Source organism: Solenopsis invicta, chromosome 2, assembly GCF_016802725.1.
Source record: "Solenopsis invicta isolate M01_SB chromosome 2, UNIL_Sinv_3.0, whole genome shotgun sequence".
NCBI classification, from domain to species: domain Eukaryota; kingdom Metazoa; phylum Arthropoda; class Insecta; order Hymenoptera; family Formicidae; genus Solenopsis; species Solenopsis invicta.
Window position 1 is genome coordinate 18767723 of NC_052665.1, and position 18262 is coordinate 18785984.

The 18262-nt window shown below is 37.9% G+C and overlaps 1 protein-coding gene across 2 annotated transcripts in view; it reads left to right on the top strand.

The window, feature by feature from the left end:
• The window catches only part of LOC105193696 (MOXD1 homolog 2), a 211716-nt gene that overhangs the window by 145208 nt on the left and 48246 nt on the right, over window positions 1–18262 (top strand). For both annotated transcript variants that reach the window (XM_039446298.1, XM_011158243.3), the window contains exon 3: window positions 10112–10261. In XM_039446298.1, coding sequence (XP_039302232.1) covers window positions 10112–10261 — 150 coding nt within the window. The remainder of the gene's footprint in view (window positions 1–10111; window positions 10262–18262) is intronic.

Genomic DNA, 18262 nt, shown 5'->3' on the forward strand with positions numbered 1-18262 from the left:
CAAGGTGGGAGAACGGTATTCTTCAAAAGTTGATCGATGATAGAATTATATGTATATTTTTTCAAGTCATCAGATTCGCATATTTTCTTTAAAGAAAGCAGATTATTACTATGTTTTATAATATCTTGACGATTATGTGTAATAAGGTATTTGAAATTATATATTTTCAATAATCTGCTCATACATGTGATACTCAGTTTTCATCGTTTTATAAATCATAAGAATGTTTTTTGTTTGATAGAATAACTATCTGGCTGTTAATTGCGCGTTCATATTTTTCTATTTTTCTCTTAATAAAAGATACGTTTTCGGTACAGGGTTTATGGCAGAAATTTTCGTGAATGAATGAATGATCGGAAATCATTTTATGATACTCTTCGATCGCTATACGATTCCGATATGCTGCGTAATACGGTTTCCGCCAGCGAGGACATTTCGCGTGCATGCTTTGGCTGAATGCACTTTGGAACCACGAAGCGTGATGCGGTTTGCCGAGTGCGCAGTGCCGGTGAACGCCGACCCGAATCAACTGAAGGGCGGAAGATAAAAACCTGTCGCTATGTATATACGTTGGTTTCACGCTGTAGCGCTGCTTTTATATATTTTTTTTTATCAGCGTAAATCTTTTAAAGTCACACGTTTCGATTTGCGAACTCTGAAAGCGCGCCACGTACAAAATACATGCAGATTCGGAGCCACGTGCCATTCGCAATCGCGTGTTTCGTCGCGATATCTTCGCGCAATGCATCTACAATATAAAACACATGTATCGAGAAACACGTTTATTTTACAAGTTTGTTCCCAAGATTTCAATGAGCGATAGACAATACTCACATCTATTTTACAAGGTCATTAATCATTTTTTATATAAATACTATATATAATATTATTGATTTAATTATCAATTTTAAAATACAATTAAAAAATATTAGGCTACTCATGTACCTTTTAATGCTCTTGGACTTAATAAAATAACGAAACAATTTGATAAAATAATAATTGAATTTAATAAATGTAACTAAAAAATGTAATAGAAAGATTCATAAAGTATATGACAGGTAAGCAAAATGAAAAGTTGATCAGAATGGTCGAGTATTCTAATAAATGGTGAGCTACATTTTCATGCGAGAATATTTGAATGAAATTCGCCGCCATGCGCTTCTTGATATTCATGAAATTTTCTGCTTATCTCGCGTATCAGTAATTGTTTTCGTTCGCCGGAACGGTCTAAAGCCGCTGCTTGGAATTTCGAAGCAACGTGGCTCTCTTCTTGAATAAAATATTTATTCTAAATGTGTATCGCGTCGATCCTCTGCCTGCACGTCGACTATATCTCTTTCTTCGAGATTTACGTTAATTTCAAAACGAGCGAAAAATTCTACGTCGCAAGCTGATGTATCGCCGTATTAAGAAAATTGAATTTACATAATTTGCAATATGAATAAACGTACGTATCGACTTTAGCAGTTTTTCTCGTTCGCGACTTTGTCATCAAAATTCATTCGGAATATCTCGCAGCGGGCTTGCGAACTTCAGATTATCTCCTCAAATGCTCGAATCACGATTATCTCCTTGGAAGCCATAAGTCATTGACGAGAGAAGTCCGCGCGAAGAGGACGAAAGAAAAAGAGAGCAGAGAGGGAGACTATTTGCACATCACTCAAAGGAGTTGGCGGCGCATCGGGATCTTCGGATCCTCCGCTGTCCGCAGCCTCACGCCGTGAAAAGCAATTTACACTGCCCTCCGGACTTCGAATTACTTCTGAATGCTGAAGAGGTGCGCTCTTTCTCGCCGTCAACTGCCGCGATAATGAAATCCCGAGCGATTTTCGAGCGCGACTGTTTGCGCTAACAAGATGCGACCAATTTCCTTTCGACTAAAGAATATTTTTTTGTCGAATATTATGCTTATTTACCATACGGAGTACTTGCGCTGAGCAACGGGCAAAGCAGAACTAAGGGGAATTGACAGAAAGATTTGAAGAAATAAGGAACGAATAGATCGAGGAAATTTTACGATACTTGAAAATTGTAACGCGAAGTATTGAAGCGCGAGTATTAATATCCGATATCGATAACAGTATATGATGCTTTTAAAACACGGAGAGTCAATCATTGGTTTTCAATATAATCTTTAAAAAGTTAATTTCTTCATAGTTAAGGACCACTTTATACAAGAAAATTTGATACACGTAAAGATCGATTTTCTGATATTCATGATCTAATTATGATTATTATGTACTGGAGGAACACGACAGACCATGTCCCGTCCTTGCGTGTGCGATCATGAACGATGACGATCAGGTGGTTTACTTATCCGCACGAGAGATTTTCAGGAAAATTTATTTTATTCCCGGACCGGTCATTATTTGTTATTAGAAGCTGTCACTGAATGGCGAATTGGAGCGCTCGTAATTGGTATAATTCCTTTAACATGCATAGGATCGGGTAATCACCGCAACACACGGTACGGCATAACCATGGGAAGGCGACACGAAGGATTGGAGATCGATTATATGACCCGGGTTCGTGTGCTCGCACGTTTCGTGCTTTCCTGTTAAATATGGTCCCGCCACTGCGTTTTAAGCCGTACTTAAGCTCGTTTTACATTAATAGTCTCCGCACTTTGAGTGTCTTCAATTATTGAAACAATAAACGCGAGAATTATTACGAACTATATTTTGTTTCGACTAAGCCTCGACGACGTGCAGAACTTTAGAGCTCGTAACTTGGTACAATAATAAATTTTTAAGCAGCTAAGCGGAATGAAAGATTCTTAGTCTTCGTATAAAGCAGATAATAGCTTGTTTACTTGTACAAACTGAATCTTTGTGTAGTTAAGAAAAAGAGGAAGAATCATTAGAAATATACATTAATAAATCAATTTGAATTAATGAATTTAAATAAATATCCAGGTCCAGTAATTCATCAACTTTAAATTATTGGACATTGACAATTATTTCAATTAAAATACTATACACACATATATGTCATACATGCGTGTGTGTATGTAAATTATTTATACAACATATTCTTTTTTTACTGTAAGTGATTCACATGACGAGACCATTAATCGCGCGTAGGTTTATGTAATTCGCTTTTAGGGTCGTAGGCCATTCGCAGGAGGAACCGTTTGATCGGCGCAACGGGATGCTCCAGCATCGACGACGTCGCGGCGGAGTATTAATGCGCACGGTGAATTGGGTCGGCATAATTGCTATAATTGTCCGGCATGCGGAATCGGTTACTGAATGCATACATGCGTATGTTGGCTCGTGTGGGATGAAACACGCGCCCTTTCCCTCCCTCTCTCTTTCTCTCTCTGTCTCTTCTTCCCTCCTCTCTTCCCCCTGTAGTGCATTGATTGCGCGTTCGCGTGGTGCGCTCGATAGAACGGAAAGACAGACATTCGCGGAACAAAGCTCCCAGTATGCACAAAGCGACGTAATTGGATGCCGATAATGCCTGTTGATGTCACTGATGTTTCATGATTACGAACTAATCCGACCGTATGAATATCAATAGCCGATATCATAAAGCATAGCTAGCCGACATTATTATATTATCTTTATTTCATGTATTTATACATAAAATCGGTTTGTCGAATAACTACTCTATATGCGGAATATAACAGCAAAATTAATTTCATATGGTTACTGTACGCCACTGAATGCAACCAGCTTATTAAAACTTCTGTAATTGTTAGAAAAAGAACGATTTTTTCTCTCTTTTTTTTTAACGAAAAGACTCCGTTTGTACAGGTAAATGAGCTATTGTCTACTCCATACAAAGACTAAGAATTTTTCATTCTGCTTAAGTTACTTAAAAAATGATTATTGTAATAAGTTACGAGCTCTAAAATTCTACACGTCGCGTCGTTGAGATATGCTTAGTCGAAACAAGACACAGTTCGTAATAATTCTCGCGTTTATTGTTTCAATAATTGAAGATACTCAAAAAATCGCAAATATATTTGTTTCCTTTTTCATTTAACAATGGAATTCCGACGTCGCACTAATTTTTAATTTAATAACTTTTTATCTTTAATGAATTAAAAGAAAGACAACAAAATTCGAAATATTAAATTTGTCAAAAATATAGTTTTGCAACTATGGGGATAATGTATTTATTGACAAAAATTTGGAGATGAGACTTTCTTTAATAGCCTCAGGAAAAGGCAGTGAAATATAGCGTATTGGGGAAAATCATCAATGCGACGAGAGGAAGGATGCAATCGCTGTCCACCATTTCGCCACGACTGAAAATTCGCGTCCCACGTGTACGTCCAGCGCAAAATGGAGAATCGTACATTGCACGAGTTTACTGTCGTACGTGTCCCGAACCGATTTCCTTTTATCGTGCCGTCGACCGCGGATTCACGCCGTGACGAACGTACGAAGTCCAATCGCGAATAACAGGCAATTTCGGGCGATGTAACCAGTCCGAGAGTTTATCCGCCCCAATTGCGTTGCGTGCTTGCGAAGAAAATATATAAACGTATAAATAATAGAATCAAGGAAAGAAAATATTTCGAAAACGTACTCCGTAGACGACATTGATTAAAGAAAAGCAATAGTAAGATATATTAATGTTAAAAATATATTGCAGTATGTAATTATATTACAAAATTATCCTAGAATTTAAAATAGCTCGGGAAAGAAAGAAATGAATATGGATATAAATGATTAATTATTAAATGTGCATAAAGAATTTCATTCGATACAAAAAGTTCAAGTCACATGGTCAAATATTTTGTGAAGGAAAGTTTTAAAATATGAATAATCTTTCTTACACTTTGTACAGTACAAAGTGTTATAAATAAAAATATTTAAGACTTATAAGACTTTGTATCCGTTACACAAAATGATGACGTTTGTTGTTCGCATGATATTCAATAGAAGGGGAAAGATTGAATGCTCTTGTAGCAGTGTAAAAGTGTTGAAAGAGGGGTGAAAACGCAGAGACTGTCCTGACAGACTTCTCGATTACTCATGTCTCGGAAAGGCGGAAGAGGTGCGCCAAGGGATGGAAAAAATATGTTCTCCACTTCCGATAGCGGGGGGCGGAAATTGAAGAAGTTATGCACGGCAGACGGGTTCGCAAATTATTTATTACTCTATCGTTTCGCGCGAACTCCCACGAATCGCAATGCGATGCGACGTGACGCGGCGGGACGAGGTGAGATGAGGCGGGATGAGAGACGGTTCTTCTTCTGTAATTTTTCACGGCGCGATCGATGATAACGCGATCCGCGGTTCCAGTAAACGATGTCGCAGGAATTTTTGCTCCGTGAGGAAATTCCATCGCGGCGTGTCTCGTGAGCGAACTTCGGAATTCCGCAATAATGAAAAGCGAGAAATTTAAGGCATCGTTGCATGTAATTATTACAGGACGGTATTACATTTTTATTTAGAAAAAACTGTCTCGGATATACATTTAAGTAATGTGATAATATCTCGCATTACTCTGCAAAAATACTCTGTCATCATTGTAAGAGAGTTTCAGACAGAGTTTGCGCCATCATTGTTCCCGATCTGTCAATTTTCTCGTAAAGTACATTAGGAACATTAAGACGTTCGCTGCATCTCGCCGCGGTATCTCACGGTTCGATATCTCAGTTGCGAGACACGAAAAGCATTCAAGTACGAACGTATGCGTACTTACTTTCAATTTTTCATCAGAGCGTCGAACTTGGAAGCAATACAGCTCGCCTAAGGTTCAAAGCCTTGTCGTCGTCGGTAAAGCCCTTTCTCGCGCAAGAATTCGAATCCTTCGTCAGAGACGGTCCTCTTACCTTTGAGTAACCGCATACCGTCCGCAGGCAGTTGCACAACGAAAAAAAACTTGCGAGACACACGACTATAAGCCATCTGTCTGAAAATATAAATGAATTATAATCATGAAGATGTTGTTGCACACGATTAATGGTAAAATATTTATTTGAGTGCTTTCTAATTTTTTATTTCAATTTTATTTTTGCTTTTGTAAAAATAATGAATTAATCATATAAATGTCGTTACATACGTGCATGCGTGTCTAATTTATTTATGGATATATATTAACGTTGTAAAACTTTGTAAAGTTAAAGAAATTTATCGAAGCGACTATTCATAGTTGATTCGTTGTTTCAACATTATTTTATTATTGCTGCACATTGCTTTAAATCTGAATATTTGATAACTCATCAATTTATTCAAGTATGTATTTAAAGGAATATTTTTATTTGATAAATATTACTCAAAAAACTTTCTATTAGTTACATTTATTTATGTATTCTACAAATCAATTTTTTGTTCGCGCAAAAATTCATGATGTACATTCATCGTATATATAATACTTTAGTCTCAGTCTACTTTTCACTCAATTTCTCACCTTTCTTTCTACCGAGTTATTTTCACGCGTTCGCCTTTCTGAAGTTAACGCGAGTCGACGTAGCCCCCGTTCCTATTCTCTCTCCCTTCGCATATCTTGACGTCCGCAAAGGCGACGTGACGCGGCCCAGGTGAGAACATCAGCCAGGGGAAAAAGAAACAGGCAAAGGATAAGGGACAAGGATGTGAAGGGTGTCCGGTGCCGGGGTAGGCGACATAACACGCGTGACTCGTCGGGAATCACGCAGCACGCGCAGGTACGCGGCTCGCGGCTAAATGAAATTTTAATAAAGCCGCGCCGGAGCGCCGCGAAGGGTGGAGGGAACGATCCTCACAATGGAACAATGGCTACGAAATCGTCCGAAGGCGTCGGCGCGCTTCTTCCGAAGCCGAGCAGCCGCGCCGCGATAATTATATCGAGGCGGCGGCACGGAATCTCGCCAGAAAAACTTGTCTTCGGCCCTTAAGGGGCCGAGGAGTCCCCGAGGACGCCACTCGCAGTCGCCTAACTAAAGGCGAATTTACACGGTTCGCTCCTGATGATTACCCCGGATGAATCATCCAAAATAAATTGGATGAACGCGTTTTTGTTTCGATGTATCGCGCTAAAAGTGGGCTACCCGATTCGCGGCCGATCCGACGCGGGCGTTCGTTGCTTCTTAAAAACTTGAACGTGAGAAAGAATGAGACGACGTCGCGGACTCCTCCCGTACAACCTGTACAATAACTCAATTATATATCATCCTTAAAGAGTAAACATACTATGTATACAGATGCATCGAGTTAGTGCAACCTCTCAACTATAAACTCCCAGTTCACAACTGTAAGCTGTCGGTTTCCTAAACTCAGTTCTGACTTCTCAACTCTCTCGACTTTCGACTTTCGTCTTGTGTTTCATGATCTACAATTTCTCACTTTGAATACGCGACATTTGCAATTTGCATTAGTATTGCACGTGATCAATCTAAATGGCAACAAAGAGAATTAATCGTAAAATTGTCACATCGCAACACGCGGACGTGTATCTTACTAACTGCTTCTACAAATTGAATCAAACAAAAGTGGAATGAAATTTTACAATTTTATTTTACATTTTACAATATTTATCCTGGGTGATAATCTGGCTAAAAATGATTTTTTTATTCTACATTATTTGTTTAAGTAATGGTTACGTGATTTATTTCGTTTTCACTTTTCGAACAATTTCGATCAATATCGTCAAAAATTCTACGTGTAAATTTGCCTTAACTTTTGCCTTCGTTCTCGCCCTTTGTCTCCCTTGCGACAGGAGCGCGCAGTCGTCTCGGTTCGACGATCGTCATCGCGAACGAGAAACTCGATCAGCGAGGGAAAAGGGCGAAGCAGGCGCGACGCCGCTGGTTTTTGTCGGCAACGGCCGTTTCTTTGTAAGACGATAGAATGGCATTCTAATATCGGCATCGTGCAAGAAATTGGTGCGCGCGCGCAATAAAAAGACCAATGGTATTCGGAACAAAAGCGACTGAGCGTTAGATAATTAGCAAAAATTTAAAGTCACCTCTATGATTATTCAGCATTTTTTGGTTATTTAACGGCTATCTTTCTTTAAAATTGAGAGTGTGGAAGTAAAATGCCTAAACCAAATCCACATAGAAATAAAGACTACGAATTTACAAAATGCTCTTATAAAAATGTAATACTGACAATAATAAATTGGCGAATAATTTAAATAACATATTACTTATTTTAAGCAATTTAAAAATACTGTTGTTTGTACTTTTATAATATTCAAAATAAATAATATTACTTAAATCATTTGCTAATTTATTACTGTTAGTATTACATTTCTGTAAAGGTGGAGTATAAATGTTTCGTCATAAAATCAAATAAATATATATGTATACAGTGACTAAATAAATACAAGTAGCTATATATGTATGCAGAAAACTGAAAAACATAATATAAAGATATTTGCTTGAACATTGAATCTCTTTCACTGAGAATTCATTATTTCATCGATCATTATCACGAGCCTCATCTGCTTTTTAAGTAGGGTAAAATAATAATTTTACTAGACCTGTAGTCGCGATATTACGTGACTTATCCATTCAATCTCATTATCCGGATTTATGGTACAATGGAAGCGTACAAGTTCTTCATCGCATGCTCCTTGTCTGCGCAAGACTTTTTAAAAGTCTTTCTAGGACCTCGAGCGTGTCTTAAACATAGTACGCAGCCTCGTAAAATAGCAGCGTATAATAAGCCGGTGAATATTTTCATGTAGTGTCGATAACGCTGCCTTCCGGCTGACTCTTTTTCTTAACGCGGCGTTTCGTTGTGCTAAGTTCTGCATAAACTTTTGCATTATCCGTGAATTTCATTCCAGAAAAATTTTCCATTTCAACTCGATAGATTAAGATAAAGAAATGGATAATTAAAAAGGATAAAAATTGGAATTAAAATAAATATTATTAAAATAAATCGGAGTCAAGATAAATATTCACTATGTGTTAGTGCATAAGGAAAAAAAGGAATGATGAGCAACGAACATTTAGACCGCAGAAAGGTATTAATTGAATTTAGCGCTATAATGTTAGTGATATTGATTTGACATACAAATTATCAAAAACTTATTGTTATTTAAGTTCAATTATTTCAAATGCCAAGTTAGCGCTGTCGGGCTGAACCAATAATGCTAGTTGTAGTGAAAAACGGGATGAATTAGCATAGAAGGGAAAAAAACGCATGTCGCCGGCGGGCCGAATAATAAATTTGTATTTCACGCGAGATCGCAGGAGCGTTGCTAGTTCTTGATGTCGGGTAACTGTAAATACGAGTGATCACGCATGGGAAAGCGTTCGCCGGTCTCACGATAGTCGTTACGAGAATCGATTATTATTACAAGAGGTGTATCCAATTTCGCGTCATTTGCGCGCGAAACCGAACGAGGTGGCCATAAAGACGCGCGCGCGCGAGCGCGGATATTATCGGACAAATTATGGTGCAGGGTCTATTCATTTACGTACGAAGTCGATGACCAATCAGTCGTTAACTGCTAACGGTAACGAGCCAGCATTGCGGATAAATTTGAAACGAGTAGGACAGGCTAACTACGTCGTCGATGATGACGCGTCCCTGCACATTGGTCGACGCTCGTCGATGAGCGCCTGCCAGGTCTGCCTCGTTAGAGAAAAAGCCAAAGCTACCTTCTTCATTCGCGCACGTCTAGAATTGAAAGATGACCCTCGCTACAAGTCTCGATGGGCTGCATTCACGTCATGATTCGTTAAGTAACGGTTTAATATCCCGTATGCGACGCGTCATCAGATATTACAGAATATTCGATGAATATTCGTCGAATGGATGTAAAGTAATATTAGTCCATTCATTTTATGTCCCATTATTCGAACATCCAATATTGTCGATATGATTTTCTCGGAATAAAACCTCTGAGAATTATTGATAGCGTATTCCTATATCTTGTCATTTTGGTAATACCAGTGCACTCACGTGATATATAATACTAAATATATAAAAAATATATATGTATACGCAACGATAAAAAGTTGAGAGCAGTTCTTTTTCTATTTCTTGACGTGTTCTACCCTTTCACTGCGATAGTTGATCTTAGCTTTTCGGGAGAAGAAAAGAGCGACTGCGAGTGTAAGCGAGTGTGCAGAGTGCGGAGCGTCACGACGATGCATTATATTTTATGGTCCCGTTGGCGCGGATTTTAACATTAAGTCGTCGCTTGTTTCCAGGACCGGCACGTGAAAGATGCCAGCAGAGATCCGCAGATGGATTCGAGCCAGGACTACCGACTGTTACTGGGTTACGAGAACAAGACGCACACAGTGCTCCGCTTCAGTAGACGATACGACACATGCGACCCACGGGACCTAAAGATCACGGTAGGTGATGCGATTTATGCAGCTCGAAAGGAGAAACGCAGGACAATTTCCTGCGGAGTATACACACAAGCACCGGAGATTTACTTGGCGCGTTTATCTTACGCTATTCTGTTTTTTTTTGTCGAGATAAACGCATTTGTATCTCGCGGTAAAAGATTAATATGAAATTCATTTATAGATGAGATAGCTTAAAGAACTTTATCTGAATGAAATGTTTTTGCACTAGTTATTTTATTAACGCCGATAGATTCGGTTTACCAGAATACGTTTATATATAGCTGATAAAAATAAACAAAATTTTGTTTACAGATTTAGAAAAGTAGATTTTCTCTTCTGGTTCTATTTATGTTTTTATACGTTAAAACAGAAAATATTTTTATCATCCTAATTAATATAAACATTCGTTAATACAAACGTAATTTCCTTCTCGTAAACACTTACATTTAAAATTAGCTGAAAAAAAAATTACACTCACCAGTTTCAAAAAGCGCGCACGTAAAAATGTTAAATACGAAAGTATGGCTAATTACTGTACTTAATTATTACCACGGTTGTAAAAATGTTGGGTTGCGTTTGGGAGCTGAAGTTGAATTAAATTCGGCGGCTCGTTATCGCAATTTCCCTGCGTGATATTCTGTATCGTGTATTGTAGGACAGTCCGACCTACTTCTTTATTTCGCCGGTAATTAACTTGGAAATAGATTGCGCGATACAGTCGTCGCTCGCTGCTCGAAGGTGCTCGGCATGAGCTTTACTCGAAGAAAAAGAAATTACGTCAGTGTTACGATCTGCTTTAAGTCGCGCAACATAAAATTTATGGCGACCCCGACGAGGTCGCAAAGACCTAAACTCTAAACTGTCTCCGCGTTATAGCGGCTTATAGAGTTGCGTTCACTAATATCGTCATCGACACGCATTCATTATGTTCCTTGTGGTAAATCGCGATCGACAAAATAATAAAGCTACGCTCGCTTTTGAAAGGTCAAAAGAATTAGTCGACGTAAACTTGCGACTGGCTCGTCTCACTTTTTCTCTACTTCCTTAAACTTGCCAAGCGCATCTTGTAAGATATGGTACGTTTCCAAGGAGAATAAGAAGAAGCAATAAAATGGTATTTGCGACCTGTTCGCTCGACGTGGTTAAAGGCGCGCAGTTTCTTGCAAAAGTCGTACCCCTTTAATTCTTAAGCTTGTAATCGCGTATTTTTAACTATTAAGTGGAGCACGAGGTCTCTGAGAAATTTTATTACATTGTGCAATTCTAACGTTTAGAGTGTTACCGCTTTTGAGTTTCACATGAATTCGTTCTAGTATGAAATCCCTTTGTACACCCAATGCTTACAGAAAAGTACAATAAAAATATTGGTACTATGTAACAGGTATGTTTGTTTTCAATCTAAGGAAAATACACACACGGTAACTTTTAGCGTTGCAGAAATTATATTTTGTATACCTTAGTACTGTTGTATTAGAAAATATTAATATTTACCGTTCTAAAAGTTTTTTTAATTTAGCAAAAAAGAATAAAAAATTTACCAAAATATCCGAATCATCTTTTTGCAAAAATAGGTACAGATAGATAAAAAAAAATTACCAAAGCTCTTTCGGGCATATGCCGTATGTAGTTATTTTTGGAAATATGTTATAGTTATTTAAAAGTTACGTATTCTTTTCGTTTGTGATCAACGTTTCCCCCGAATGCTTCCTATTATCGACACTTTACGTATCACTTCTACGAAATCTCGCGATCATGTTATCGACCAACAGCGCTTAACACACAATTGTCGGGGCTCGATTTTCCACCTGATCGTATTATTATCGCGCATCAATTTCGGGCGAGCTCGCTGCGATGCGATCTCATCGTCTGCCCGCGCGTGCATAATTCGCTGCAGCCGCATCGCTATCGAGGTTGCCGCTCGATGCCACGTGGATAAACGCTGTACGTGTTCGTAAATATTCGCTCGCGGTAAATCGAATTCCCCCGCGTTACGTAACGTCGAATTAAACGATATTTTCGGTTAACGGAATTTTCAGCTAATGCCGAAGCGTCGCCTCTTTCAATACCAATTACGAGATAATTTTTCTTACGCTACGTTTCCATATTATGTAGTAGAAAATAATAGTATAATAATCTAAATCCCATTTAATTTACTGACGTTTTATTATTTGTTGCTCTAAAAAGATTTGATGTAGAAACCCACAACGTCTTAAAATGATAAAGATGTTTTAATTGCAAAAGATTGACTATTATTTATCAAAGATTTAATGAAATAATTATTTAAAATAATGGTTAAGGTGTAAAAAGCTTTATTTTTCTAAATTTGTCGATATTAAAAAATAGTGCAATTGGATTGTAAAATTACATTCTTTAGTATTTAATCTTACATGTATTTATTATTATGATCGTTATGTTATTCTTTACTATAATTTCTATTATCTTTAATATAATAATTTATATTATTAGAAACACTGCTCTTTATTAGCACAAGTACTCCCAATTTCTAAGTACAAGCAACGAAAATTGCTCTCCGAATTATAATGAGCAATTCGAGATAATTGCAATCTTGAAGCAAAGGGGGTCATTGACCAACCGCGTTGTTCAAATCGCCAATCTGTGCCAAGACGGTCTACTTCCTCACTCCGGGAATTCCGCCTGAGGAATTTCTCGTGGTTGTGATCATCTTAAGTATCGTTTCTCTCCCCGACAAGAGACGTCGCCGCAACGATCTCGTCCCCCAACGAGAATGTCCGTCTGGCAGTTGAGTCATCGAAATACTTGGCTGTGAAAATAAAAGCGGACCGCGATTCCATCGCGACGAGAAACGACCGAGTCAGCGGGACCCCTCTCGGGGTTCTTATCTGATTGTGCGACGTATCGATACCCGATATAATATTTTTGCGAGGCGTCGCGTCTATCCTCGTCGAGAGATACAATCGTGGGTGCAGCAGGCAAAATTGACTGCGAGGGGTTATAACAAGACGCGGTCCGCAACCCTTGATATTCCGAAGGGGAGGCGAGAGGCAGAGTAGAATGAGTTCAGATTTGATGTAAAACATGGGAGATGATACAAATCATTTGTAGAGCGTGTATGTATCACTTTTAAGATAATGTAGATATAGCTTCGTTGTAGATACACCTTGTTAAATGACGCGCAGTTTGCAGTCGCGCTCGTCAAACAGTGAGTAATGTTTTAAAACTAGACTTACACGGCGCTCTCGATATAACGTTCGTCAGATTGGATTGCGCTACGCGGGACGGAATTACGCGGAAAATATCGCGCAAGCTCGCGCATATCCTCGTGTTTGAACCCTTCGATTGGAATATCATATTTTTCCGCGCCGATATTTCCCTGCGATCTTCATCGACGTAACAGAATACGAAGATGGATGCTTACTTTTTAGACGAGATACACACGGCGACATGTTTGTTCCAGAAATACGTTCGCGAAATATAGTGTCGTGCCGATGTTATCAAGAATCCCGTCCCGTTTGCGTCATCGATAGAAATCAAATATTGAGATCGCCTCAGGGAGTTATTACTTCTCGAGTTTCGTCTCTGCACTCATACTTTATCGCCGCGCTTATCTCGAGTTTCTCGACCCGAATTTAGGAGCCGGAGATTTCCACGATCGTACGTAAATCGGCAATTTTTCCGGATCTCCAATCGCACTGCCATGCAAGTACGTGAACTTTCTACGTCGTTTATTCGCCGAGCAGGCTTTTAACGTGATCATGGCGCCTAGGGGAGGGAATGAGAGTTTTTACAGTTCGCAGCTTGACGTGTCCTTGCTGATTTGCAATAACTGAAGAAATAAATATTTATATATATGATATGGAATATTTATATATTTTTATATTTTTTGTTAACAATAAATTTAATACTTTTAAAATTAAATTATTAAATTAAAAGACATCGTAACACAATAATATGATATCTTGTCACGTAATTTATCGTTTTCTCATACAACTTTTATATTTATTACATTGTTGATTTTTATGAAGCTATGACACTGTGTGTATCAGTGTAATTTCGTCTTTAGTACCATGGTAGTACTTAAAAACAGCGCAATGACGTTTCTACGAGCCGCGGAAGGCACCGCATGACACTACGTAGGACGTCGTAGGAAATAAGAACAATGCCATTGTGCAACTGCGAAGTTGGAATAGCCTCATAAAGGGTTAACTCACCCTCACTCTCGTAACCCAATTTCGCGCACCTTCCCGCCGCAGCGTAGACATACCCGCACAATTCGTAACTGAAGTTACTAGGCTACGCGCGAAGCTCTCGATCAATTTATCTAATTCATCCCGCAATATTCTCTCGTTTTTCCATCAGATTTTTGCACAGTGGAAAATTCTGAAATAAACCTATTGTTCGTAGGAAAAAAATAAAAATGTATCCTGGGACGAATCCATTCTCCAACGTAACCACGGTAGAAAAATATTTAAATTTGCTTGACAGTATTCATATAGCTCTGTGCTTATTGTATCAACAGAACTGAGCGTTTTATCCTAGTCATGCAAGCGGATTGTCTCTATGGCATATTTCATTTCGCGACGTTGACCCTATTTTTAATGCGGCTATTTTAGAAACCTGGTCGCTTGAGAACAAATTAATTAGCGATATCGGCGAATGCCCGTGTCGGAAACAATGGCGGGGTTGGTTGCCGAGAAGTTACAATGGACCGATGTGTTAAGCTGCACCCGCTCGTGACCTCGGCACCGGCCACTTCGGCACACTGACGCAAATGCGATGCTACCCGTAGTACATACATACAACGATACATCGCTGTATTAGCTTTCCAGCATGCCACTGCACGAGATGCTTTGCGTCAAACTTTGAGAAATTGTCTTCCATTCAATTTGAGAGATATTTTCTCAATTTAAATTTGATCACGTGCAAATTTCGAAATTAAATTTATTTTAGTAACGAAAAATATCAATTTAAAATTATATTATTGTAAGATTCAAGTAAAATTATTTGAGAAATAATTTCTTAATTATTACTATATCAATTTACAATTATGAGCAAATTGTGTATTTTTAATTATATATAGAATTTATGGGAAATAAATTTTTATGAGAAAAAAATATGTACGGACTAAAACTTTGCACGTTAAACGTTTTTTAATCGATAAAAATACGACTCTCAGTTCTATATCGAACAGTTAATTAAAAATTTGTTCCACCTACAGGCTCTTCAAGTTTAATTTGTCAAAACTTGAAATTTCAATGTTTGAAAACTCTTTAATTAGCGTTCGTGAAAGACCAATTTACTTCGAATTTGTCTGGAGGTACACTTTTAAAGTTCGATGCGAAAGCTCAGAAAAATACTATATCGCGCATATTCCCCGCTATATACATATACCGTATGGACATGCAGGAAAATATACAGCATCTATTCACGATAGAGGATACATATTCAAATGCTTCACTTCTCCTCGCCGGCGGAATTAATCAATTTTTTCAATTTCACGGCGCTCGTACGTATTTGACTCGGTCATCGCGGCGACTTGTAACGATACGGAGTTACTACTCGAACGCCCGGCTACTCCACTTACGTTGGAGTATCGCGACGGTAGATCTGCCCGGTTAGATTTATGGTGACGCGAGCACCGTTTCGATGGAATTTCGCGAACCGCCGTTTCGCACGATTGCCGCACTCAGTTACTTTTATTGCCGTGTCAATTCGCTGGCTAGCTTTTCGTCACACGATTGTTGACCGTGGTGCAGTACGACTTTCGGTTTGATAGAAGTGGAATGATACATTGGACAGTATTACGACCGCAGAATACGCGACGGTATATTGCATTCTGTGTTAGCAATCGTGGGAGGGAACGAGAGACTGTAGAGAGGTTGTCGTCGTGTCAGTCAGATTTAATGTTACGGAGAAATGCCTCTTGAACCTTATATCTATTATTTTAATTACGTATACAGTATTTTTATTAAAAATATTACATTTATTTTTCTATTTAAATAATTTATCTTAACCATTATTGATTTTGAGAAAGAGAAAGGAATAAAAGAATGAAATTTATGTATACATGTATAGCATTTATAACACATTTTACATAATAAGGGATGAGAGACACTGAATAAATTATAAAAAAAAATTATTAGATCTTTAAACTTTATAAGTTATCTGATTGTTCCGTTCGCGCGTGATTCAACTATCATTTCTTACCTTGTGATATTTCGTCGAAAAGTACACGATTTTGCTAAAGTACCTAAACATTTAGCTCGATACAGATGTGTGAAAATAATTTTGGACTATGAAAACAATTGTATAGGACGCTCAAGTTGATTGCTGGAATATCAAAACTTTTTGTAGCATTATATTATATTTCGTGTTTGAACGTCCTTCATAATTATTTTGATGGTTCAACGATATTATTTTCAGATATAGTTTAAATTTTTAGGCACTTCATCAAAATCGTTTTTTGTGTAAAGCATGAACAAAATTGTTAAGTCACAAGTGAAAGTGTATTCCTCACGTTACTACGTGCGACATTGTTTCGTAATACAGATCAACGCGATTGTCAGTACGCATTCGGAACGCATACGGTGGTTAGCCGCATAGCCACGCGAATTCGGATTGACACTACATTGAAAATGTGAATGAAGACCACGGAATTCCATTCTCCAATAAATTGCCACATTACTGAAGACTGATAACTTTTGACGTTATATATCTGCTTTAACTATGTTTTATAAAAGCTCTATATTCGAATATATGTTACTTCAAATATTTTTTATTTTTGCTAGATATGAGTTATTTACTTGAAAAACAAAATTGATATTGTTCACTATTCCTCTTTGAAAAAATAGTTAAATATATTTTTAATGTGTTTCAAAACTAGATAAATGCTACATTATTATCCTAGTAGAGATTACGTAAGAAAAATAATTAATTACAATCGCGCAAATTAATTTACTTTATTACAGCGTGAAATGTTGCGATGTTCGTCTCCTTACTCGAAAAAACGTTAGAAACGTTATTCTATGTCCGAGCAGATTGGTGATCCGACCTGCTTCCGATGTTCGGAGCAGTTCGAAATTAAAAGCCGAGCTTAGCACGGAATGTCTGGCGAGTTCCGTGTCGAAGATTCTTTCTTTGAGGAGGCGATATGTTCGAGACATGCCAGTTGGGGATTTCGCGCGATGGCGCAGCATTATGTAGCTCCGGATCGTCGTCACTGAAAATTTCCATTTTGCGAGACACTCGCGATGCCATTCATACATATACAGCGCCACGGCTCACATGAGTTTCTTACGAGGCTTATTCGTGTAAAATCCTCTCGAGGAAGATACACCGCAAAATAGTGCATCACGTTCCGCGAGAACACATAAAACGGAAAGAACAAATTTTCTAGAAGTGAAAGGGCAAAAAAAAGGAACAAATTCTACTTGTAATCTTGAGATTATTCATCTCAAGATATATTGTATCTCTAATATACTGTAAATCATGCTATAATTTATGTCGACGTTCAATTACTTTCTAGTTTAAAATTTCCAATAAATAGACCGAAGTAAATAAAAACTGAAAATTGTAGCAATCAATAAATTTAATAATTATGTAAAAGATTCTATCAAAAATAGGGATTTCTCTAAATTTATTAAATAACAAATCTAATATTGTAAAAATAACACAAAGATTTTGTGAAAAGCGTAAAAATTTTTTCTGTAACTTAATTACGTTATAGTAAAATAATAACCGCAAACACGAAAATGAAACTATAAACGATTCAAAGAAACCAATTTAGAAACTTCCTGCGAAAGAGCCATGGCAAATAACAATTCACATAAGCAGGAAGTGCGATGCGCAACGTAAGTAAGAATAATGAATAAGCCCTAGTTATGAAAACGGGCCACATAGAAATTGCGAAGATGATATATGAAGCATGGGAAATTTGTGAATTAATTCACGAATTTCGCGTACGAAGGTAATAGGAAGAGCGAATAAGAAAGTCGTCAGAGAAATCCTTGGAAGGGGGACGGTAAC